We start from the raw sequence: 25820 nt of genomic DNA on the forward strand, positions 1-25820 counted from the left end.
GTGTCCCATTAGGCGTGATTAAACGCGAATTCCTAAGTGTGCAGTGGCGGATATTAGATCTGCGACGAAAACTGTTATCAGACTGTCCGTCGCGTGTCGCACGGGATGTATGTAATACCGCGTCGAGCGACTGCAGCGTTAATTGTGTGCATTCCGACTAATCGCTCCTGATTTTACGCGTCGCTGGATATCGCAGCCCCTCATCAAAGCGACACTAAATATACATTGGTACCGGGAATCAACAATAAACTTTATCGAAACCGACCACGGAGGACACCTCGGGAGGAATCCTGGTTCCCTGTCCAGGATGCAACCGCGTGCCGCATTCGCACGAAGAAATTCGTAGAGTAGCGTGTCGCTGGCTCGAAACGTTGCGCAGAAACGTTGTCGCGCGAGTAGATAGAAGGGGCGTTTACGTCATATCCCACATAAGTGGGCACGCAAGTGCACGTAAGTGTACGGAGGTATCGGTGTGATCGTTGCCTCATTGCCGGGAAGAGAGACGGGAGTAGAGGCGTGCATACGTTAAACAGTCGCGTTGAGTATGGAGGATGACAATGGTACGTCAGCTTGTTCTTCTGGAACGTTTCCACGTCGTTTTGTGCGAGTCGCGACCAATGGGGCCGGATCTTCGGTGAGTGGGTCCCCGCAATGAGGTTGGGCCCCGACTCGATTATCCACCATGGCCAATCGTGGCCTGGCAAAGACACAAAGAACCGTGTAACAATTATGAGCGCGGTTCTACCTCCGCACGCGATTCGCCCGATAAATACTACACTTACGGCCGCGTACTACACGAGGCGTCCTTCTTTCGTGACGAAATCGTGTCTGTTTGAACGATTGAATAAAAAATTCGCATCACGCGAAAACTGCGGGCTCCGTAATTAGACCGTCGGCCTAATTACCGTAGACAGTGGCGGCAACAAGATTTGCAATCTTGCGTGTGACGCGGAATATCGAGTTTCTTCTTCGTAAAGCCGCCTCGCGATTGTGGGACGGCACAAATTCCGCATAAAATAATTGCGACAAGAATAGCATTTGTGCCGCAACATGCGAGAAAGAGCGGCGGGTGGGGAAGTGTTCTCTTCTATCGCTCTTGCTTATCGCGCCGCTGCCGATCGACGTGTGTCCTCGGTCAATCAAGATTGAGAAGAAAAAAAATTTATATATATAAAGAATTACGCCGGGGGCTCGTGTCACGGGTCCGCACGCGATCAGCATGGCGGAAAGCGTCAATAAAATACTCTCTTGATGGAACTAATGCCAGTTCCAAGATTACGTTAACGGTCGACATACTCGTTTTGCGTAGGTATTTGAGCGCGTGATGAGCGGAAGGCGATGGTGAGTCCTATGCGAAGGAGGGCGTGCGAGCGCATTACGTTTATGCAGCCATACATTCGCACGCGAACACACAAGCATACGGATGATTACGCGATACGTGTGTGCGTGTGCCGCAAGCTCGTGAATCGTCACTGGACATGTGAGGATGACTCTGATCGGTCCTTGATTCGCTATCTCTGAACGCCTTGTCGCCGCATTATCGTACACTTGCAGCATACTACAGTGAATTTTCAAAGAATTCTACAAATTATTTTCGATAAAAGCGTAATGTAGCTTCGTGCACGCAAACGTACCCTGGACTCACCCTTGAACTCGCGCTTTGGACTCGCCGAACGGACTGCTTTCGTGAAATACTCGTGAAATTAATTATCGAAATTTCAAAGCAAGAGAACGTTCGAGCCTTAATCAGTCTTCGAGTGACGTAAGTGTAGAAAGAGAGAGAGAAAAAAAAAGCACCGAGAAGAATAACGCCGTGGAGTACGTGACGGTTCTTGCGAGATATCGCCATTATCGTCCAGCAATATTTCCGGTTCCTGCCCAAGAAGCGTGTTCTCGAAGATAATTCGTTATCGCGTCGCTAGTGCGCCGGACTTTCTGTCCTTTCCGCGAGCGCAACAGAGAAGACGACGATGGCGATGGCGGCGTTGATGCTGGCGAAGGAGGACGGAGGGGAAACGGGATAATTAAAGAGAGAATAATCCTGAATCAGCGTCATCGCGCGAGCGAAACGCATCCTCGTCGGGCGAGCCAAGCGGATGCACATTGTGCGCGGTTCTTTGCGTCCTCCTGTTGTCGCGCAAGAAAAATGTCGTTCGTCTCGCGAGCGACGTACCAATGGGGAAAAATCGGCCTAAATGTCGTCACGCCTCGGGCTTCCGGTTGAGACTGCTCGAATTACCACTCTCCGACTCCGAATCTCCAGTATACCGTACGCAAAGCGTACAGGCGCAATCGATAGACATGCAGCTGGGTTGTCGATCGGACGGAGAATCCGTCAGGAAATGTTTCGGTAGCCTGGCAAGCATTTTCACAGAGAGCGGACCTTTCACGCTTTTGTAAACCACTCCTGCAAACTTACAAAGCTGACATTGAAATTCTCGAAATCGAAATTGTCTATCCAGTTTTATTACCGTTTTTGTATGTCAACGTCTTTAGATGTTTTCGTATCGGCAATCAAGACGAGTGACTTTACAGAGTCAATAATGTAGGCGGAATAATGACGCTTGCATCTCGGCATTCAAACACTTCTTGAAATTCACGATTTACAAATGTACCGAATGATTAAGCTGAAATCTTTGCCTGTTACACGTTGTTGAAATGGAGCATAAAGTACGCGTAATTTCGGCACATATGCAACGACTAATTAAACGCGTACGCGTATCGGCTCGGTCGAATTAAATGAATGAAAATCACGTATAATGACAGTGTATCATGCAATACCAAAAAATGAGGAATCACCGTTTTTCATACACACGGAAGCCATTCATTAATTAATTATACGCGCATCGTTCTCATGTTTAATCAATGAACCTGCATTTATCTCGTGTACTGAATAAACGCATATTTCGCGCCCTCGAACAGAGGGTGGGTATTAATCGTAACACGTGGAATTTTACATTTACTTTCCCGAAGCTTTGGAGCTTCGGATTTGTTTGACGCGTCTAAAATACGTTGTCGCTTTGAAGGTGTATTCACTTGGATTCACTATATGTATACGTTATGCACGCATTGCGACGAGCTCCGATTAAGCTCAAGGATAAAGTTGGATAATTCGGCTAGACCGCATTGTTCGCGGGACACAAATGAGATGAGCCGACGAGACGAGAATTAAGTCGCAAATACGCGGACCGACTAGAGAGTTCTCGAGCGAGCGTCTCGGAATCGCGAAAGAAAGGCCATCGGCCTCTCCTGACGGTCGTTGGATGCGAAAGAATTTCCGGAAGCCGCAGGGCTTCGACGGACTGCAAGCTCGACCGTCGAAGAGAGCGTAGCGCCGAACGAGTCGAACCAGCGGAGAGCCGGTTCGTCTCACGACTCACGATATAAAACAATATTGATTGGTCGTACAATGCGGGTGGATTATGGGGTGGGTCGCTCCCGGGGGTGGAGGGTGGACCACGATGCATTGTGCTCGCTGCGTCCGGTCAAACTTTTCATCGTCCCTCGCACCCTCTCTTTTCCTCCCTCTCTTTTCCTCTCTCGTTCCTGCGTGTCGCTCGCGCGCGCGCGCGGGCGCGCGCGTCGTCCTTCTCTTCGTCGCTCTCAGCCGTCCTCTCTGTCCCTTCGTCCTGTCCTCTCCTCGTCTATCCGTCCTCACCCCTCCTCCCCTCCCACGTCCGATAATTATTGCAGTCAGCCTCTCTCTCTTCCTTCGATTTCTCGGTTCTTTCCAATGGCCACGTCAAGCTTAAAAGCTGCGAGCTCTACGAGCCGTTCCGCGGGCATCCAGCCGTCGATGCGCGGCCGTGTAGTGCCTAGCTGTCGCGAACACGCGGTACTATCCTTCTCGTGCAAGATGTGTGCGTGCGCTGCATTTATACCTTCATCCTTGATACGTCCCTCTTTGTCGTTCGCAGGTTCCCGTTAATGGCCGAAGTGGCGGCATCTTATTCACCCTACGCGCGGACGCGATCGATGAGATTTTCATAGCGCGATTTCAGTTTAGGTCATTTCTAAAGAGGTGGACATAGAATGCTCTCTCTCTTTCTCTTTCTCTAATATTTAAAACAACAGAGGGATGAGAAAGCTTGGCAGACTTTGATATAGATGAGTTTGAGAGGCGGGCAAGGGACATTTTTAATGTTTAATAGCAATATTGATTATAATATTAATATAATTAGTGTTTTCTTTCGATTAATTTCTTGGAAACAGTTAAACATTTCAATATCGTGAGACAAGACGCGAACCTTTGGAGCATTTGCTGTTCGGTGCAGAACTACTTTGAATTACTCGCTCGCGTCCAAGTATCATGTAGTTACACAATAACTGCGATACTCGTGATACCATGCACGCAGTTGGATACCCGGAGAATACACAAAGAACAAGGAAAATTTTACAGTTCACGATTGTTTCGCGCTTCTCGGGAGCCTACCGAACGAAAGTCGGGAAAATAAAGGCGCTGTACGCGAACTACTTACATGCGTGTTGAAAGTTTGAGATTCCGAAACTACGAGCAACGCATGAAGCTCGCTTATTACGCCTTTTCTGTTTTTCGCATAGCGAAAATGCAATGCTCACATTGCGCATCGAACTCGTGCAACACGAGTAGTGAAAATAATAAATACAACATAATAAAAATTATAAATATTGCACAACAATACGAGAGACAAGATGAAATTACATACATGTTGCATCGTATTGCAACGTCGAAACATGTACGTTCTAAGAGAAGGCTCCGCGAAACGTGATCTCCGGACTCGCTTTTTATCAGCAAGACGAGCAATGATACTCCCCTTTGCGAGAAACAAAGTCCGTCCTCAGTTTCGCCCCATTCGAACGGAAGCGAGGGAAACGAAGAGACGCGGAGCGTTCGATTTGCTCCGGGATTGTTTCGCGAATTGCTCGATGGCAAGGTGGAGGCGGGGGTAAACCCGGGCGGGAAGAAGGCGGAAGGGTGGACATTCTTGGGATCCGTGTAGCGTTCGGTAATTTATTTCTTGCCGGATCTCCGCGGCTCCTGACCACAGGATGTCTGACAAGGGTAGCGCGGAGGTTCATTCTCGGGCATCCCGACGGCTGTTTCGCGGAGGGCAACTATTTCGGAATCAATTAAACTATCGAAGCGACCGAGCGCGCGATTGAACCGTTAATTAGCAGCTGCCCCGCACGGTCGCAAATCCTGCGAATTATTACGCTCGGATAGTCACGCTCACGCAAGCTCCAGCGGCATATCGTCACCTCGAAATACCGAAATTATTAATACATGACTAAAAGGCTCGTCGAAGGAAGCGTGCACTGGACTGTTTGTCCTCGAGAGACCGATTAATGCGATTTAATAAAACGATAGAACCGGCCGCGAGGTCGACGCGGACGATGTCTCGTGAAACGCTTGATTAATATCGGATCTATTATGGAATGACGTGGCTCGTCAGACCAAGTGTTTTGTGAAGAAAATGCGCCACCCCCGTCCGACGGAAAACACGAAAGCAAAGTGCAAAAAAATCGTCAGGCTGTGTCGTGAGCTTTGGAGCTCCATCAAGCCCTTCGAAGAGTTATGAATAAGGGATGAGCTGGCGGCGTGTGTGCGAGCGTGTATCGACGGGGCGACCGCGCACTCACACGCGCGTCCGCGCGAGTTTTAAGCTCGATTGTATGACGGTAAACGAATAAATGTGCAAATTTGACGAACCAGCCCGGCTCGCGCTATTCGAAAATACGTAACGCACACGCGTGCGCCAGTACACGCGGACGCATGCTGCGCACGAGCGACCAATACACTTACATACTCACACATACACACATCTACGCGAGCGTGTGCGGGTTCACCGTATAGCGACACGTGCATGCACGCACATCTCGGTGCATCGAGCACACTTACAGCAACCCCCGATCGTGTGTGTGCGGTCGGGGTGGACTAGGGACTCGTGCGTATGCGTACAAAATACGAACTCCCAGCCGGCGAACTGGGCGTTCCTATACGCTGGGCCGTGAATAAAAATAATTAACGGAGAATATATACGAATGTCGAAGCGCCGATTGATTTACGGGAGTGTGCGAAGGTTCGAGGCGGGATCCGTAATTTCGCAAAAACCGCGTATCTGCGGGCTCGGCCTCGATTTTTGTTTTTACCCCCAGACCAACCAGCGCGGCCGATCGACTGCACGCGTGTACGTGCGTAGGTGGGATTTTTTTTTACTACTCGTCGCTCTTCAAACTGGTCCGGCCCGGCGGTCCATGATATTCCACGGATTGCCACGGATATTACGGATAATTAAGCAATGGATTTTTGCGTTTAATCGAGTGCATAAATCGAATGCACTCGCCGATACTATGAGATGCTTCAGTTCAAACAATCATTCGGCCGTTGTTGAAAGGTTTTTATTACGAATTTGCTGGGTTACGCGGCTCACGACGGAAACGGAAACGGAATTGGTCTTACTTACGGGAAACGTCTTACTCTTACTTGCGAGATTAATTTGCTCTACGAGATACATTTGTAACAACCGTGTGCAATTGTGAATAAGGCTGTGTTTAAGGTGACTCGAATTCGAGCAATTATTTCGAGGATGAAACATCAATAGTCCTCGCGAAAGTAAAATACAACTTTCCCCTTCGCCTCGCGCCCCGTGCGAAATTAATCAAGCGCAATTTTTGGCAAATCATTGTCGTAACCGCCAATTTTGCCGGAATCGATAAATCTATACACCAATAAAGAACACGGACGGACTGCGCGGTGGCGCCAATGCGTCCAGGTGCACAAATTTACAGGTAACGAAAGGCAGATGGTAACTATCCCCGTAATAACCAGCGCGGTTTTACTTGCGGTGCCCATCCCTAAGAGGTGGTGCGAGCCCGCCTGTTAATAAATTCGCGATACGAGTAATTGATCGGGCGTCCAAAATTGTGTCGCTCGATAAAACAACAACGTTCTACAAAGAAGTTATTATCGCGCTTATTCAGAAATCATTGTTTCCACATTAAATTGATCGATTGAATCGCGCGCGCATGCTTTTAAAGGAGGCGAAAATTAAAATCTACCCGAGTAGAGAGCGGCGGTTTAATAACGCGAGATAAAATCCGCGAACGTGCAAAGTCCTGAAATAACACAGAGATTCGACTCTTGCACGACGTCGTTGGACTTTCATGAGCACGAGAATGCTCTCGAGTTCCGCCTTCATTAGAAAAATATTCTCTAGCTGCAAGTATGTAAGCCGACTCGCCAAACATTTGCCGAGATAAATACGCGCGGCGGCCTCCTTGTCTCGCCTCCGCCTCCCTTGAAGAATAATAGCTGTCTTTTAATTAAAGGAAAGTACCCCGCTCCGTCCCGAGACCCTCTCGCGTCACGGCGATTCCCGTGGCATAAAACCGTGAACGTTTCTTGCGTTGCCTTATCCGTAAAACGGCGTTTACAAAGGCGCGAGAGGCGAGTAAGCGAGTAAGACTTAATGCTTCGGATGTTCTCACCCCCATGGCCACGCGTGAAAAACTGCGATGGAAACTCGGAGACTTAAGAACGCCCCGAGTAAAGAGGATGAGGAAGACTCGTTTCCATGTAACGTCCTAACAAGATGGATGACGTCGTGTAGACATAAAGCAGCATTCCCGCTGGGAAGCGCGATGAAAAGAACGCATGAGAGCTTTTCACCCCACTTCCTCGTAAGTAAGTGGCCACGTACGTGTCCCGTCTACAGGTGTCAGCTGACAATGAATCGCATAGCATGCACCTCCTCATGAGCCTGCGCGCGTACACTCTTGTCGGAGGTGAGAGAGGTTCGCACTTATGGATCCTTATAGAAAACTACGATATCGAGGAGAGTTCCTAATTTTCAAATCACCGGGTAAAAATAAAAGGTGAAAGTTCAACAAGAAAGACATTTCATAGTTACGTGTAGCGCGTCAAGGTATCACGATTCCGAGCACAGAATGCATTGTCCACCGCGGAGAACCAGGCTGACGGACGTTTCGATACGAGAAGCGCAGTCTGCGGATAGAAATGCATGCATTCAACTAGATGTTCTCGAATTAAGAAGTCCATTATCCCCGTCCATAGCATTGTCTCCGTCGTACCAATTTCGGCATCTGCCGGCAATGGCAGCTGAAGAAGAAGAAGAAGAAGAGCATCTCAAATTACTCTCGCACGACTCTCGTCATTTGGTGTTTCTCTGTTTCGTACCTCTCGACTAAGGCTCGGCTCGCGCGTGCACTGCCCGCCTGTCGCTGCTAATCCCGACGAGTCCCAAAAAGGTTCATCATCATCATCTGCTTGTAGGTGGCTCACCGCTGTCTATTTACGACGGGCGTATAATGCGAAACCGCCTCTGTTCGCGGCGTTTTGTCGACAAACAGAATCGCCGATCTTCTTTTCATTTTGCTCGTAGATCGTAGGATCCCTATCCTATCCACCCCCACGCATGCGGGGCTCCTTTTACCTTGTGGGATCGTACCTTTTGTCGATGTGCGTTCGAGCATCGCGACCGCGTTCTGCATATTTTGAATCCACGTAAAATCCTCGCTCGCGCGTTTCCGGCGTTTTTCTAAGGTTGCGCTTATTTATTGGCAATAGGAGCCGAATGATTGAGTGCCCGGTGAGTTCCTGGCGGCCACCGGAAGAACACCGGGGAAGAATCTCCGGGATGTTGACTTAACGGTGCGGTGGTACTGTTAAATATTTATCCCGGCAGGACGTGCATTGACGGTGACACAATACTCCTGACGTCTTATAAAAGGCCTCGTGCCCACAAAAAGCGCACACGCTGCATAAAAAAAAAGAAGTCAGGCGAGGTTGATCACCCCATAGGGTGATGCTCGAGATTCGATTGAGCCATCCACTTTTCGCAGAATGCGGGACGACGATCGATCCTTGCGGATAAATCAATTTTGCACCCGGGAATCTGACGGACAGCTTTTGCAAAGCGAGCTTCATTTCGATTCGACCTCGAAAAGCTTTTATAAATATGGATATAATTAATAATAGCACACGCGCGATATGTATTATTGGATAATTATGAGTTTGATTATTGTAATTATATTCTTTGTTTTGAGAATGTTAATAATGCTATGAAAAATGTATTTCGCGCGGTTCAAGCATTTAGTCGGTCTCGCGTCGATTTAATGCGATATTTAAACGAGTTAACGAGTTTCTAGATGTGCACATGCTATCGCGTAAATGCACATCGTCAACGAGGAGGGTTTTGTCTCTGTTTCCGAGTAATTTCCTCGTAACGTCAATTTTCCTGGAGACTACTAACCCTTTACGGTACGTTCGAGCCCCCTCTGGGAAAACAAAGGTGTCACTTCTTCAAAGAGCTCTCGTTCTTCAGTCTCCTTTTCTTCGTTCTTCTCTTCGGTCCCTCTTTCGTTCTCTCTCCCTCTTTTCGTTCTTGGCCGTCTTGCTGTTTAGAGACCTCGCCGCTGTCTCTCCCTCTGGCTAGCTATCCAGCCATCAGTGCGCGGGTTCTGTCCCGAAGGTTTAAAGATTTTTCTTTTTTCCTTTAGTAAGATCAACTTGTCGCTCTCGCGAGAAAACGACTCGTTTCTCAAGACAACGGCTCGATTTAGCACAATGTTGCGCGACGCCTTAATAGAATCGTACCACTTTGACGAAGAAACCGATCGTTGCTCGTAATTGATTAATTTAATTACACAATCACGACACGCTGTTTCTTATCCCGGCTTCTTTATCGCCGCCCTCTTTCTGTCTCTCAAAAAGACGCTTTATCTCCCGAGAGGGGCGTTGCTTCAACAGGTTACAAGACGCCGCGATCCGAAGACGTCCTCGCTCCGTTTACCCTCAAGGAACTCTCATCCCTTTCCAGTTTTCTCAGAGACCCTAAGGAAGTCCGCCCACCCCATCTCGCCATTCTTGAGGCGCAAGTTTTCTCTCGACCCCTACTCGCGCGCGACCAAAGAGATCCGGTCCCTCGAAGATTTTCCGGGCCGCGGGCTACGGAGGAACCTGTTGATGTAAAGAATCGCTCCGCCGGCGAAACTCGGAAGAAAGGACAGGCATTTTCTTACGACGGCGTCCTCCGCTCCCCCGTCGCCGCTCCTATAACCGTCGAGGAAACAAGATATCAACTTGTTGCTGTCGGTATTGAGCGCAGGCTAAGGATCCGTGGAGGGTCGGTTTTATTTTATTATTTAGAGCGGCACGCGATACCGGCCTTCTCTTTCTCCTTCGTGTTCTCCTTCGTCTCGGGATTAGTCGCGCTTTGTTCCGTCCAAAGTAGTCCGTGATATTAAACCTCGCTGCTGCACTTTGATGACGATAATTATACGCGACGCGATAAATCGAGTCACATCACGAGGTAGCACGAGCTTTTCCCCGTGGCGATCCGAATGCGATCTCACCTTTATGGGCCAGTTTATGCGTGCGCGTTTGTTCCGCGCGTTTGAAAAAGCCGACCTCTTTCAGTAATTCGATCAAATTAAATCAATAGAGTCAGTTATATTAAATACAACAATATTTAATCGGTAAATATTTGATGTGGCACATTAATACGGTTTAAATTTAATGTTATGATTTAAATTTCCATTTAAATTGATTACACGCATAATTGAAAGTGTGTCATTGACGTAACACTTCGCGAAGAATCATCAAGCCGCGCAACTGTGCGCGGACCGTTCATAAAATTGCCGGCTCACCTCGTATCGAAACCCCATCTCCATAAAGCGAAGTGGTTAAGGTCTCGGGGTCGTAAAACGAACGCGCGAAATTTATGGCGCTGCGTTATTGCACGGGACAATGACTAGTGATTAAGAGAGAATCGCTGCGCGACACGGACCTGCACTCGAGCTTTCTTACGGGACGGTCTGGAGGTTGCGTATTCACTTGGGAACACTTGTTGAGCATTGAGCTAAGATTGTCCGAGCTAAGAAGCCACTTGTTGCTTCGTCCTTTCCTAGAAGGAATCCCGGGTCCCGTAGCAGGATACTTAACGCCGATAACCGCGGAAATCCTGTGTGTAACTTCGATCTCAGCCACTTGTGCAGATTGCCGAGATTTTGCTGCCTCGCGAAATGCTCCTTGCCGCTGGATCTTTAATGTTTAACGATTTTTTAAAAATGCGCTCGTATTATACATGCGATACGTGTGAATATAAACCTAGCTGATTAGAGATTATCGCTCACCATTTATCTCGTCCGTTCCCACCGCGATCGAAATATTCCATTACTGCTTTGACGATTATACGAAGGGGGCGTCTCCTGAGGCAGGGGCCACATGTTCGTAGCTCGCTTTCAGATATAACCGAGTCTCCCGTGCACGATAGAACCTTAATCGAATATCGAGCTGGTTATCAAATACTAACTTTAGATATGGAAATACGACTTTGCTCGATGGGTGACAATGCGCGACCAAGATACGTTTGACGCGTTGCATCCGGAACACATGTTTAATTGTAAGAGAGTAGTTATATTCGTACAAACTTCGCAGACAGATTTATCAACTTCGCTTCATTGACAGATCTATTCCCATCGAGTGTTTCTATCTTTATCGGACTTTTAATTTACGCAGCAGTTTCTCTCTCTCTCTCTCTCTCTCTCTCTCTCTCTCTCTCTCCATTGAAATTTTATATTGAAAAGGGCTATTTAAGAAACAGAGAAATAACTGGTCGAAATTTGTAATTACGTATTTGTCGTTATCGAGAAAAATATTTATACCAACATTGTTACTCGATCACTTTTTATTGGACCGAGCGTATGGAAGGGAGACAATTGCAAAGCGACCTATCGATCTGACACTAGCTAGCCCAAATTAATAAATTTCCAGAGAGTTAACACGCTGAATAGGAAACTTGAAAAAAAAACGTAGACTCACCCCGAGTCTTTGGCGATGATTAGATTCTGCCACGTGCCTATTGTGCCACTCGTCGACGCGACGCCCCTTTTTTGGATGCGCGTATGTGTGCACGGTACGCACGCATAGTTTAATCACGCGTGTGGAACGTAAGACGAGAACCGAAAAACTAATCTCATCGCTTGAGGACATCTCGCTCGATTGAAACTCGCCTTTATGAGCTTTTATTGCAGCATAAAATCGATAAGAAACTTATCGTTGCTTTTTAAATATATTATGGAAAGATAGTTTCGATAATAAGAAGTGGACACACGTGCAAGAATCGATGAGATCGCCGGCAAACCGGAGGAAGAGTGGCAAACAACGGCAGCTAATAATTGCATCATTCCACATTTAGCAAATGAGTGTTTCAGGTAGAATCTTTCGTGTAACATGCGCGAATGATGCAGCATGCACAATGAATAACGCGTATAATATATAATCCATATCCAGAAATATCGTGTCAATGCTCGAACAAGCGTATCGAGGCTAAATCGTCAAAGCTGATTCTATACCTAACGAGCGCGTACGCTTTACGTGGTCGCAGCAACAGGAAACTAATTATAAATCTGTTTCCAACAACGCGCTTGTGCACGTCATAACTATGCGCCGCGTTAATATATCTATATCGGCATGCGTACTTCTCCCCCCCTCCGGGCCGACATATTAGAAACTATTTTTAAGTCGCCGTTACGCGTGGAGCGACGTCGTACGATGGAAAAGAGTTTAACGCGAGCACGCCGAGAACCGTTGAGAGAACATTTCCGCACAATGGCCGCGGCTAATTCTATATTCGATTGTAACGTGCTTTCCTGCAAAGGACTCTCCTAATCGTCTAATCACCGCGAAGCGGCACCAAAGTACGCTTCAATCGCGATCAACACGGTTTGCCATCCTGTCGCGAGGGGGAATATCTGATTGGTGATTAAGGGATGATGGACAGAACGAGGAGGGAAGGGGGAAGAGAGGGAGAGAGAGAGAGAGAGAGAGAAAGAGAGAGAGGGAGAGAGAGAAGTCAGGAGAGTAATCTTGGCCGGACAAAGATTGCCATCGAGAGACGTTCGGATTTGATTTTCAACCCCATCATTCCGCCCCACTGGATCGCGCGGAGAGAAGAGCCCGGCACCGCAATGTCAGAGCGATCGACTTGGGTTTGCTTTTATCGGGTTACGTAACGTCCAACGAAAACCAGTCGGCCAAGTTCTTTGTCTACAAAGCCATCTGTCACCCCGAAGAGCCCCGAAGAGAGTGAGAGGGTGTGGGAAACGATGTGTGGGCGGCGGCGCCGATACGTGTGCTCGCCGGGGCATGTTACGCATGTCTCCGTGTCCGTACAGTGGGACGCTGCGTGTCTGGACGTGTACGTGTAGAGACGCTAGGCGTACACGCCAGTATGAGAGATACGATCGAGATAAAAGCGAGATAGCGCGACAAGTATAAGCGGACCTTTTGGGATGTGTATCGGGTATTGATTTTCCCCCGCGCGCGCGCCGAGTACGCCGTGGGCTAAGCCGAAACGCGACGGAGTTTATTAATCTCGGGGATAGCGGGCGCATCCGCGTGCAAGAAGGATCTCTATCGCTTCTCCGTCCGAACGGTCACGGACCGTTCGACGACGATTTATTAAGATCGAGTGGTCGTACCTGTCATTTCTCCGTGCTACGCGGCTTCTCGCTGAGCCGCGTCCACTTTGCGTAAATAAATCTCGCAGCTGCATAAATCGGTTAATTGTAGAGAGTAGACGTGCCGCGGGAACGCCTGGGAAGATGGATAGGGAAAGAACGGGAAAGAGGAGGTAGGGCTATAGAGCACAGGGAGAGCAGGCTAATACATCATAAACTTGGGAACAAAGAGGAGAGAGGATGTCGAGGCTGCGCCGGAGAATCCGCAAACTACGGCATCCTCGCGACGAAACTTTGCCTATTTGTTAAGTCTTGCCGGCCAAAACTGTCTCAGATACTGGCGTCGAACTGGTAGCCTCACACCTACGACCTCCTTGGTCCTCGTTCTCCTCCTGACTTGTACTTCCTCGATCCTTCCTCGTGCATTCCACAATGAAACAATGCAGTGGATGGAAGTACATTGTCGCGCTAAAGTCTCTCGAATGATAAAGTCACACAGAGATGATATCTGGAACCATCAAGATTCGAGAGCGCTTTCGAAAAGAATGCTTCGAAACGCAATTTATTATTAATGCAAACGTACGCGATACTTTTGCAGTTCTATTTTACGCGCGGCTTCAATTGAATAATCCATTCCAGGAAAATGGTTTTATTTTTAACCGTGGAGTATTGCGAGGAATCACGGGAGAGAACGCAGCGCTATATTTATATCGCCTCGATATTTATGCGCGATCGAAATTCGTGAACTTTGGCACGTGTGACGTGAGGCAAAAGCTCGTCGCCGACACGCGCGCGTTGCATCGTCCATGCAACTGTGTTGGGGATGGTGGCGAGCTTTGGAGAGGGTTTCATTGTGACGACAATATCGCCTTGAGCGGCATTGGCGAGGTAGATATGCAAATTTCGAGGAGTACGGCTGAACTCTCGGCAATTTCACTTTTACAAATTCTCTAATGCTTCGTCGCAATTTTTTAACGTCTAGCACACAATAGCGCTCTCTATCAAATTTATAAAAATTTATAGCTACAAGAATTGTACGAAAATAAATATTGGATTCTAATAAATATAAGAAATTGTTCTTTTTATTTAGAATATTGTTATAAAGATCAAAATTTTTAATGAACCTGTTGCAAACATTGTATACGATAAAATAACGCTATAAATGTTTAATATAAATATAAACTGCTTTATAAATTGCTGCAATTTATAAAGAGAGAGAGAAAGAGAAAGAGAGAGAGATGCGAAATCGGTAGATAGTATAGAAGTAAGATACACGTACTTGTATACTTCGATAGTTTGCCGTAATTATCTTTTTCTGTTTTAGGGGACGGCACCTTTCGCACCGCCACGGCAACGTACAACGTAAGTATTATATCCATCGCGGCCATGTTACTTCGATTCGCAAAAAGTAGAAAAACTTTCCTCGGGAACCTTACTTGCCTTACTCGCGCGAGACAAAACGGGACAAGCTGTATTGTAATCGCAACCCATCGACAATTCCGCGCCGTTCTACGCCAATGTACGCATATATGAGTGTCGAGCCAGGGATTGACAATGCGGGGGAGGGGCTGCGTGTCGTGGTGGCCGTTTCGTCGTCGTCAGTGATGACGACGACGAAACAGCCTAGCGTCGAGTCGGTGGAGAAAGGAAGAAGGCTGTCGATGGGGGTGGTTCGGGGGCGTGAGACGGAGAGGCTCTAAGGTACATAATCATGCTCTCTCGCTGACTTCTTCCCTAATAAAAGTCCCACTGTCAATCCATCCCCCCGCGGGGCCCTAAGCCGACTCGTCCCACCACATCACGGTGCATACGCGTGACGTAGACAAAAGTGCATGTGCGACTGACAAGAGTGGCAGCGAAGGCTTTACGATGCATCCCCTCGCTCGCTTGCCTACGCAAATACATATCGTATCGAAGATCCAGAAGGCAGGGGCTGGATCGGAGAGGAATTGCTGCGCAAGGAAACAAAAGGGCGCCGGTACAGATAGAGCGTAACGAGAACCGCTATCGGATATGGGTCAGAAATGTTTGTCGCGATAGCATCTGGAACTGCACTTTTTTCCAATCTCCTGATGCGCTGCACTCGAAGACAGCGCATCCCCTCGCGCGCCTCCTCGTGATCCTAGCACGCGACGCATTCACCCCCGGATTCACTCGAGCGCAGTGGTTTGCAAATTAATTTGGCTTTGTCGGTCGACCGTCAACAGCGTGCTGATCTTCCGCGCAAACAGCACGGATACGACGTTACGTGTGTCCACGTAACGTCAACAGATGCTCGGAGGAGGGTCCGACGTTGCCCCGTTGCGATCGCATCGATCATTTTTGTGAGTGCACATCCAGACACACACATACGCACGCAAAGAGAAAGAGAGATAAATTAAATATTCACGTAGATCCATTTTACAACTGGACACAAAATTAATTAGATGAACTGTTTCGTTACGTTGCTTGGTCCCGGTGCGGCTTGCTCACACCTCGCAGGTGCACGAGTCCTCCACGCTGGAGAAGCATTAGGGCTATTAAGAGCGATACAAATTGAAAAGGCGATCGTCCAGCTTGAGCTTAATTGAGACGGGCCGAATGAAGAATGCACGCGGGATCGTAGCCGGGAATGAAAGGAGCTGTACTATTCATGCGGCGGTTACCCTCGAGGTCGTCGACAGAAGGCGCGGGACGGGGGGAGGGACGTGAAGGGCGCCTCGGTGTCTTCGCTCCGGCGTCGATGTTTAAAGGGCCAAGCGTTCGAGGGTCCTTGGCCGGGACAGGTCTCAAGGTGCGTGTCTCCGGTAGATTTAAAAGACCCTCACGGCGGGGCATGCCTTCGGCACGATATAGAACCTGGTCCCCGCAACCTGGAGAACCAGATGGCTCGGTTCCCCGCCCTGTCTCCACCCACGTGTCTTATGAACCGACGGCGGTCTAAACGCGAAAATGGAATTTCTCACCCCTCGCGCGCCTCACCGATGTTTTCCCTCTTCCTTCGCGGTCGCTCGACCGACAAAACTCTATCGCCCCCTGCCCGCCCCCTCGCTCAAGTTAATAACGCATCTCGATGCGGGCCGGCGCTCGAGAGAGCGAAGGAAGAGCGCGTTCGTTCGACATATGTTACGGAGTCATTGTGCGTCATGCGGCGAAAGACGATGCATAGCGGTAGTTTGCAGCCCGTGAACGGTTCTCTTTCTCTGTCTCTCTCCCTCTCTCCCTCTCTCTCTCTCTCTCTCTCTTTCTCCGCCCGATCGTTATTAGTACTTTTAATCTCCCGTTATAGACGAGAGCCTCGAAATTGGTGCCGGATACCGTTGAGAGGATCGACCAATCTGCCGCGAACAGAATTCCGCACTTAACGACGGACGGGGGAAGCGCAGGCAACAGTTACGTGTTTTTTCCCCTCTGATCGCTCCCTAATACTTTATTCGCTCGTCTAGTTCTCTCTTTCTCTCTCCCTTTTTTTCCTATTTTTTTTTTTCATTTTTATCATGCCTCGTGCCGAGACGCTACGGTTTAAGCGCGCACGAGCGGCGATTCGAGTGGGCGGATAGCGGTACGTAAAGGGATAACGTTGCGCGTTGGTGTGCCCTGAAGAAAACGCACGAATTCTGCTCTCCCGGGGATTAGTGCGCGATCTCCGTTGAAGTTTTTAATACCGAAACGAGCCGGTCGATTATGCATGAGATGGAAAATTATTCTTGCAATTTTCGCTTGTTTCAATATCAAATAATGACGACCTTTCACGTAAGAATTTATTTTAATATGAAACGAGAGGGAGGGAACACGAACGCTGCGGAATACGCATGAATGAAAATGAAACGCGTAACGAAAGGCAGAAGAACATCCCCAGGTGTTGTCGAGGAAAAAGGTGCGATTCACCATAGTTGGCACGCGTTGCGGAGAGACCAGAAGAAGGGATGCTGCGCGCTTAAAAGGGACAGGTTTTACAGGCTCGACATTATGTTTACCACACGAAACGCCTCCGCAACGCCTTGCAGGGAAACCGGATGTCTCGTGCTGGGAATTAGCAGGATTTACGAGCGGCGACAAATTGCCTGGCACCGCTTGCCTTCTCTTTTAACCGAGGCGTGAAAAGATCGACCGATCCGAGTCGTTATTGGCCGTTTAGGAATCGTTTACGAGCTACCACTCTTTGCAGAAATACAAATCGTACAATGCGAATTGCACTCGTTTGCCACCTTGTAAACCTTTTGCTGCGTGCTCGCCGCAATTAGATCGCCGTTGGTCCTTTCACAGCGGGTAAGGACGGTCACTTTGGTCCCTTTGGAGAAAGGAACGTTTCTTTGGCTGTTCCTACAGCCACTTTGTCACGCTTTAATGAGACAGCTTTGGATAAAATCGGTACGCACAGTGTTAAACGTCTGCCTAAACCGGGAAATCTTTGTCGATACTTCAGCAGTGCATTGACCATCATTAATCACCTGAGAAAATTCGAGACGAGCCTTGATTGAGATAAAAGGATTTGAAAAATGAGAATCTTATCTTTCAACATATTCGCCAGATTTTAATTAAACAGGAAGAGATACATTCTTCTGTCGATTTTAGAAATATTATAATTGCGCGGCCTGTACGCTTCTCGATGCGTGACAAATGCGCGTACATAGTGGCATTCGAAGGTACGTTCCCTTCCGTGGGGGGAGATCGCGCTTTCCATACATGCATGCGTGCACATGTATATGTGTGCGTGTGTGTGCATGCACGCGAATCGTTTCCGTATACGAATACCCCGACAAATCGATCGTAACTCCGTCACCTTGATAACCTCTTTCTTTTTTCTTGCTCGCTCGCTCCCCCTCGATGGCATACGTGCCGAGGGAGCTGCCAGGCGTCTGGCCAGACGGAATTTCTATGGGGCACCAACGGGGCACCCCACGGCAGTTCCGTCCTGTAATGTGGAAGTAGCTACCTGAGCAGCTGCGCATGTGTGCGCGAGGAGAAGGGAACTCCCTTCGCGGGAGTTTTATTTTATTTTGCCTCACCTTATGGGATACCAAGGGGAAAGAGAGATGGAGAGAGACAGAGAGAGAAATGGCAAGGGGAAGGCTCCATAGATAGACGCCACCAGGTACCCCATGGGCCCAACGTCACGCTTGAGAGGGGGGCCATCTGCCCCCTAACGAGTGTGTGACGTCAGGTGTGACGACGTGTGCTGTGCCAAGGAACGTCCGTCTCTTGTGCATCGTGCTGCCCTCCCCTTTCTCTTTGCCGGGCACGCATCAATATATTGTAATTGCGAGCGAGAGCCACGTGCACGTTTCGAGTCTAGTGGCTATTATCATATGATTGAGCAACGAACGAACGTAATGCGAGATTACCGCTCGGAGATGCGCTAGGCTGCAGTTTCTTAACTAAAATTTGAGAGAAGATACATCAAGCAAAAAAAATACATAATTGTCTAGGCACGAAACTATGTGTATTCGAGTATCGAGAAATTATATCCGTCTCGCGTGCTCTCCGAGCGCTGTTTCGCTGGACCGCTGTGCGCTGCTACTCACTTTTATCGCAGTAGGCGTATTTCGTATCTTTAACAAGACCATTATATTGTTCTTTATCACGAGGCTGGCTGTTATCGCGCGGGGCGGCTTCTAGAGATATATACGTGCACGGGTATTGCGTCGCGCGTACGTAGATATGCGGATGCCTCTCATTTCTTTTCCTCTCTCTCTCTCTCTCTCTGTCGCTTTAAGAAATATTAGATAAATTCTTTGCTTAGATTCGTATAAATTCGTCAGCTAATTTTGACGATGCCCTCCCTCGAAATTTACTTTACCCGCTTTTGAGCAGTAACTGCAGAGAGATTGCCGAGGGTGTTGTCATGAAATTTGGATGCGACCCCTTTCGCGGTATTGTACGCCGGTCATTTCACAGAACACGTTTGTCACCCAGCGCTTTCGATCCGTCGTCGAGGATCACGCGCGTGCTCATTGGGAATCGGTCGCGTGTTGCGCGCCTTGTACGTGCGAATTCCAAGTATAAGTACGTAATATGCAGAAGCAAAGGGGCATGCGTCACGGAACATCTGCCGCGGGCGCGTGGCCCCCGGTCCGTACCCCAAAGAGTACCGACTGAAGAGAAGGGTCTTTTGAGACAAAGAAAAAGTATGACGTACCGGCAGCTGCCGTGCTGTGTGTCGTGACGTAGAGCCTTCCGAGTCCCCCTATGTTTCTCGGGGACTTACGATCACCCAAGGTGAGAGACCCCGCGTCGAATATCCAAGATTTATCGCTCGTGATCGCGTTCGCCGTTTCTCTGCGTCGCCGCAACTGCGGTGCAAATTGCGCTGGTCGCATTCGATCATTCCCGCAATTCACACTTGATGTCAATTTTCCTTCGTACAAATTACGATCATTCCTTTGCGAGATTACCGAGCGTACTTTGTAAAGTACGCTCAATCTTTTTCTCTCGCTCCGACTCGAACGCTCTGCAATCGATAATTACTCTGATAATTATATCATCGATGGGCGACCAGAAACACATGTGTGTCGTCAAAATGAAACGCGTAAAGTAAGCCGTGTAAACGATAGAATCTCGCGTGATGTGCAAAAAGGGATGTCTGGCCATCTCTCGTCATGAGTCTCTCGGTCGACGTCGCTGTCGTTCCTTTCGCGAAGCCTGCCTATCTCTGACATGTTCCTCCTATTCTCGCTCTTCCGTTCAAGAGAAGAGATGTAAAATGCGGGTGTCCATCCACAAAGCAACCCGGCGGCCACCGCACGTTTTTCTCCTCAAGAGAAAAACGGACGGGGATAAGAGAGAAAAAGAGTAGCGCGCAGTAAAGCGCACTAATCTCCCAAGTACACGCTCCGCTGAAAGCTTGGCCGCCACTGTCTTTTTCCAGTTTTTTCTTTTTTTTTTACGTGCCCAATAGCGAAGGTTTTTATTTGCCCTTTAATGAAACCAGACCTTTGTTTCATGCGTCAACGAGCGCGCGCATTCTGCTCGACGTGATCGCGAGATCTCTTGAGATCGGAAAAAAAGTAATTAACCGAGACGCATATCCAAAGGTTTTTTGCGAGAGGTAAACGCCTTTTTCAACGTAATATGCGATTCGTACTGCGAGGGCTCCTTAAAACGTGCAGCCACGGCAATGGAACAGTTGGAACTAAGTCTGAAACTAGGTTTGCGTGCGTACTAAAAAATGCTGTTTAGAGATGCTTATTACTACCTGATGAGTCTTTTGCGACCCTTGGCTGGCAAGCACCCCACATCGCGCTCGTTGCTTCTAGTTTTCTCACATCTGTCCCGATCCGCCACTCGTCCTCGTACTTGGCCGAATGTTTCCAACTCGAGTTGCTTCATAGACGTCAGCCAAATCTTTTTTCGCCGATGTCTTTAATATTGATCCTGTTATAATTTTTTTCCTCAATGAAAAATCGTGACGTGACGTATTCCGTGAGGAGGATAATCGCGTGATTAATAAAGTGCATAACTTTTATCGCGGGGAGGAGGGCAAGCGTTGTGTGTGCACGACTTTGCAAGCTAAGAACGCAGGAAGGAAACAATTAATCGTAACAAAGGGGAGAACGTGCGTCGATTTAAAGCCACTCGACGACAGACCGGACTTTCCGTTGTCGTTTATCGCGTCTTAATTCTGGGGCGTCTGAAATTAATACGTGAGAGGAAAGAGACAAGGATAAAAAGAGAAAGAGAGACAGAGAGAGAGAGAGAGCGATACAGCAGTCGTATATTTTGATTGACGCAATATGCGACGTTCCTTCTGCGGCTCTCGCAAATGTTTCTCCGCGTTGGAGTTTCTCCCACGAGATGCGGAAACACAATGACCATATCGAATCACGAAAGCGAATTTGGAAGCGAAATCGCGGAGACATTGTAGGCGAGACAGATGCATCGCATAACGTCGAAGAGCGCCAAAGAATGAAAGGATTCCAGAAAAGGGTGCGGTCGCGCAAAGGCGCGACTCCTTCCACCCTCGCGCACCTACGAGGAACCCTTTTGATTTGCATCTGTCACCGAAATGCAGAAAGGGGTGCCCCGAAATACAGATGTTTCTGGAAAGCGCAAGGAGCGGCTGCTCGAGTGGAAGAAAAATAGAATATCGCGAGTTCTCGAGCCGTTTCAAGACATTATTTTCGGTCCTGAAGGGATCCTCCAATTCCGAGTCTTGCCAGGTGCGTCTCGGAGAATCATCTGCTTCCTCTCGATCGAATTTCTTTCGCCGAAAGTAGGAATTGTGTCTATCGTGTGAGCTCTTCTGAGAAATTACACAATCCGTCCCGGCGATGCATCGCAGTCGCCGAAATTTATTTCCCACGTTGTCAGCGAGAAGCGGGCGTCAGCGTGGACGGCAAAATCCGTGCATGTTAATGCGATCAAGCTCAAAGAATCGTCGTGCGAAAGTGTAAGCACGATAAAAACGTAATTTTTAACTGTCAGTTGAGCACGCGGATCTCGTACTCAGTCAATCACGCGTTAAGCCGTATTTATGTCTATTTGCGCACCCGTACAGGGCGTGCGACGTCGCGTAAAATATTGCCAATATCCTGAAAAACGTGCATGTCGTTTCTTCAGCTCCGAGGAAGACACGTTCGGAGGCGCGAGTTCGTTTCGCTCTGCGATTCCGCCAACTAGCCACGCTCCCTCGACGTCGCATGAAATTCTTGTGTCGAGCGTCGCTCGCCCGCGCTGGCATCGCGGAAGAAAAAAGGTAATAGACACCTATGGCATGACGGTCTTGAAAAAAAAGAGAAGAGAAGGAAAAAAATGGGAAAAAGAGAGCTGATCGGGTCGTCTCCGGCGATTTCCCCGTCGTTCGTAAATTCCTCGCCACCCCCAAACCTGCCGGTCCTTCTCGCCGTCTCGCTTCATCTCGCGCGCACTTTTTGCGCGGAGATTTTTCGCAACGCCCCCTGCCCCCGTTCACCACCTCCGTCGACCCGATGCCCGACCCTCCTCCCCCGTCGTACCGGCGCTTTTTTTTTATTTTATCCCGCGCGTCGCCGCTCGGACCGCTGGGCGATCAATGAATTGAAGCGTCCGTCCTTTTTTTTTGGTCAGCCTCTGGCTCTCTTCGTTCGACGCACTGCCGCCTGTGCTTCGCCGTCACCTTTGCACTACCCCTCGGTACCCCTCGCGATCCCCACTCCATGGACACGAGTATTCTCTCTGGTTCTCTTGCTCTTTCTCTCTCTCTCTCTCTCCTGCCAACTTCCTCTCGCTCTCCTTTCCTCGCACATACGTGCACTTTTTCTCGCTCTCCCCGTCTCCCCCGCTTTTCGCGTCCGTTCCTCTCTTTCTGCCGTTCTCCTAGCTCGGACCTCTCCATCAGCATATCTCATTCTCTGCCCTTCCTCTCTTTCTCTCTCCGCCTTCTCCTCTCCGTTATCGTCCTCCACCACCTACCTCCTCCTCCTCCTACTCCATCTCCTGCGGCTCTCTCGTCCTTTTCGTTCCTCGTCCAACTCGCCATTCCACGGTTAGGAGAAACGAATTGGAAGCTGTCCTTCTCTCGCACGCTTTACCATCCTCCGTTCCTCCGTCTCCCCTTCCTTCGGCCTATCTGACCCTGCTACTTCTCTCTTTCGCTCTCTGTTTCTCTCTTCCTCTCTCTCTCTCTCTGTCTCTCTTCTCTATGTTCTCTAAACGCAAACTGGACACCCGAGCCTCTCCGGCTTCCCGCGGGGTCCTCGCATGCACGCACACGCGTCCGCCTACGTGTATCTCACATGCACCTGCACGCATGCAGATTCCGCGTTTCGCGTTCTCGCATCGGCAGATAAATCTCGCTGGCGCTTATGTGTGGGAGATGGAGAGAGGGAGGCCGAAAGAGGGAAAAAGGGAGAGCGAGAGAGAGACGGAACGAAAGAGAGCGCGAGAGGGGGTGTTGGTGCATAGTAGAAGCGCATGCGCTTGAGTTAGACGAGCACCTTCCGCTGCATATATGCGTTTCTATCTTCTTTCCGCTCGCATCCGGCCATCTCGTCCCGTTTCTCTCCCACCCGCCGCCTTCCATCCCTCCCGCTGTTTCACCCTTTCCACCCTTTTTCGTTGGCCTTTTATTACAAAAGGGCCCTGGGCTAATGCAAATTTCCTCGTAAAGTGACGGCCGAGCCGCCGAATTACGTCGAGAGGCGATGCAACAGCGTCGCTAGCTCGCAGCGGCGGAGGATGCGTGATCGCGGGGGATGCACTGGCCGGAAATGGACGCGGCTCGACTGCCGGTTGCATTTTTAATGCCGCCGTCTCATCGAAAATGCGCCGGAGATGCAGCGGCGCACGAACCATTCGATACTTTTACGTTTGCCATTTTAGTCATCAAAATTCGAGCACCAACATTTTTTGCATCGAAATTAAGTTAATCCTAGATTCAAAATATGGCGGCGCACTACTTCGTTTCAGATTTCCTGCGCCAATATTTCACGCGTTTGTCGATCTCGCGAGATGTATCTGTCGCGTTTAAATAAATCGGAGGAAAACGTTAGAGAGTTGCAACGTCGAAGGAAAAAAGACTGTATTGTGCGATATTTGATCGGTCTATATCTTGGAAGTAGTGTCGCTTGCATCGCCATTGCTGATTGACGGAACAGACGTCTGCGGGTCTGTATGCAAGGGTAATTAGCGGTTTCTTTTTTAGAATGCACGACCGATCTTTCTCTCGGCGGAAAGTCGTAAGTTTATTCATTATACCGAACCAGCGAATACCGGACAGTACACCGGACCGGACAGTTGGACTGCCAACCCCATCGAGGATAGCTGCGCGCCCCAGCGGCAAATAAAATCGTATTTCATCCCTTTGCCGGCGAAAATTTTGTCCCTTTCTCTCTCGCGCTCTCGTCCTCTTCCTCTCGCCCTCTTTTTCTCTTTCCGCGGCGTAAGCTCGTACATCAAAGCTCGCCCGCGCCTATCTTCCTCCTCGAATGCTGCTGCCGCTGCCCTTCCCGCCTCACCCTCCGTCTCACCCTCCTAAGTCCACCATTTCAATCCCCCCACCGTTCGCCATGAACCACCACATTGCCCAACTACCCCCTTTTGCCGCCCTTCCGACCGCCACCCACTCAGCCCTATCCTGTATACAACTCATAAACTTTTGTACGGAGCTTTAGTAGCTGCAAGCTAACTTCCGGTCTCGCGACACGCGTTTGTTTTCGTACTGAGTACAATCGATATCGATCGCGCGTCAAGTCGGCGCGAATTCGTCAAACGCGGATGCAACGTCGGCCATGTATCGTCATCGTAAATCCGCCCCTCTATAATCACTCACCATGTAGTTTCGTCAGTGAAAAACTGCTCTCCTATCATAATCGTTCGAAGCGGAAAGACCCTCGGCTTTCTACTGAAAATCTGTATCAATAAAGATATCTGGAAGAAGCGACTAATTTCATTAGATGACGGAGTTTCCTAGATTTATCCGTTATTTTAAAAGAGAGAGACAGAGACAGAGAGGGGGGCAAAATGTCGTACACAACTCATATTTACTAGGACGATAAAGTATCGTTTCGCACGCGCGTGTTCCATTGATGCCAAAAAATACTTACGGTAATTCAATTAATGCGCAACACGTTGCACCGCAGATCGAAGAACAAAATATATTGGTTGGATATGGTTGTATTTTTATTTAGTCGAATTTTCAACGACACGACGCGAGGATATAAAATACGGGGAACGGCCGCGAAGTTAGCGCGAACGTACCATCGCGATTTATTTCAACCCTTCTGCGGACTGCTCTGGCTTCGGGATGCAGAATGCAAACCCCGACGATAAGCTAGCTGACCGCCAGTGGTTTTCATCATATAACTCGATTAGCCCTGAATTCTCTCTCTTTTTCGATATAATTCAACGCGAATGCAATTTTCAGTAATTGCAGCGGCGGTAGAAAGCAACAACCGAACGGAAGAGCGGATGGGAAATACGCGAAATCCTATTAAACTGTTCGCTCACGAAATGATCTTTAAGAGCGCGCTGAATAATTGGATTCGCGAGTAAAGAAATCTATGATATCGCGTAATTATGAAAAGCAATTTCCATTAACATTTCGGATTTATTCAGTGGCAGGAAAATTTCGAATCCGGGATACTCTGTAAACCCTGCCGCGTCGATCGTGCTCTCGAGCGTAGCTAAACAATCACTAATTAACATTCGGCATCCGTCAATGTGGCACGCGGAAAAATTAATCCGTCGTCAGCTGTGACAGCTGTAAATAAGGCGCCTGCAGTCTGTTATGTATAAAAAAAGGCAGATGCGATAGAGAAAAAGTCTCTCCGTAAGATGAAAACTTCGATTTTCCGACTGTCGCAATTAAATGCGAGAAACGTCAGCACAAGAACTAGTTCAGCTTCGTAGTTTCGAAAACTGCAGTCCTAATTGTGCCGCCGAGTGAAAGAAGAAAAGAAAAC

At 48.8% G+C, this 25820-nt stretch overlaps 1 protein-coding gene across 1 annotated transcript in view; it reads left to right on the plus strand.

Annotated features, from left to right (window-relative positions):
* The window catches only part of LOC113561945, an 87009-nt gene that overhangs the window by 32273 nt on the left and 28916 nt on the right, over positions 1–25820 (plus strand). The window contains exon 4 of the mRNA XM_026969624.1: positions 14786–14823. Within this exon, the coding sequence (XP_026825425.1) occupies positions 14786–14823 (38 nt within the window). The remainder of the gene's footprint in view (positions 1–14785; positions 14824–25820) is intronic.

The sequence above is a fragment of the Ooceraea biroi genome, chromosome 1, assembly GCF_003672135.1.
Source record: "Ooceraea biroi isolate clonal line C1 chromosome 1, Obir_v5.4, whole genome shotgun sequence".
Taxonomy (NCBI): Eukaryota; Metazoa; Arthropoda; class Insecta; order Hymenoptera; family Formicidae; genus Ooceraea; species Ooceraea biroi.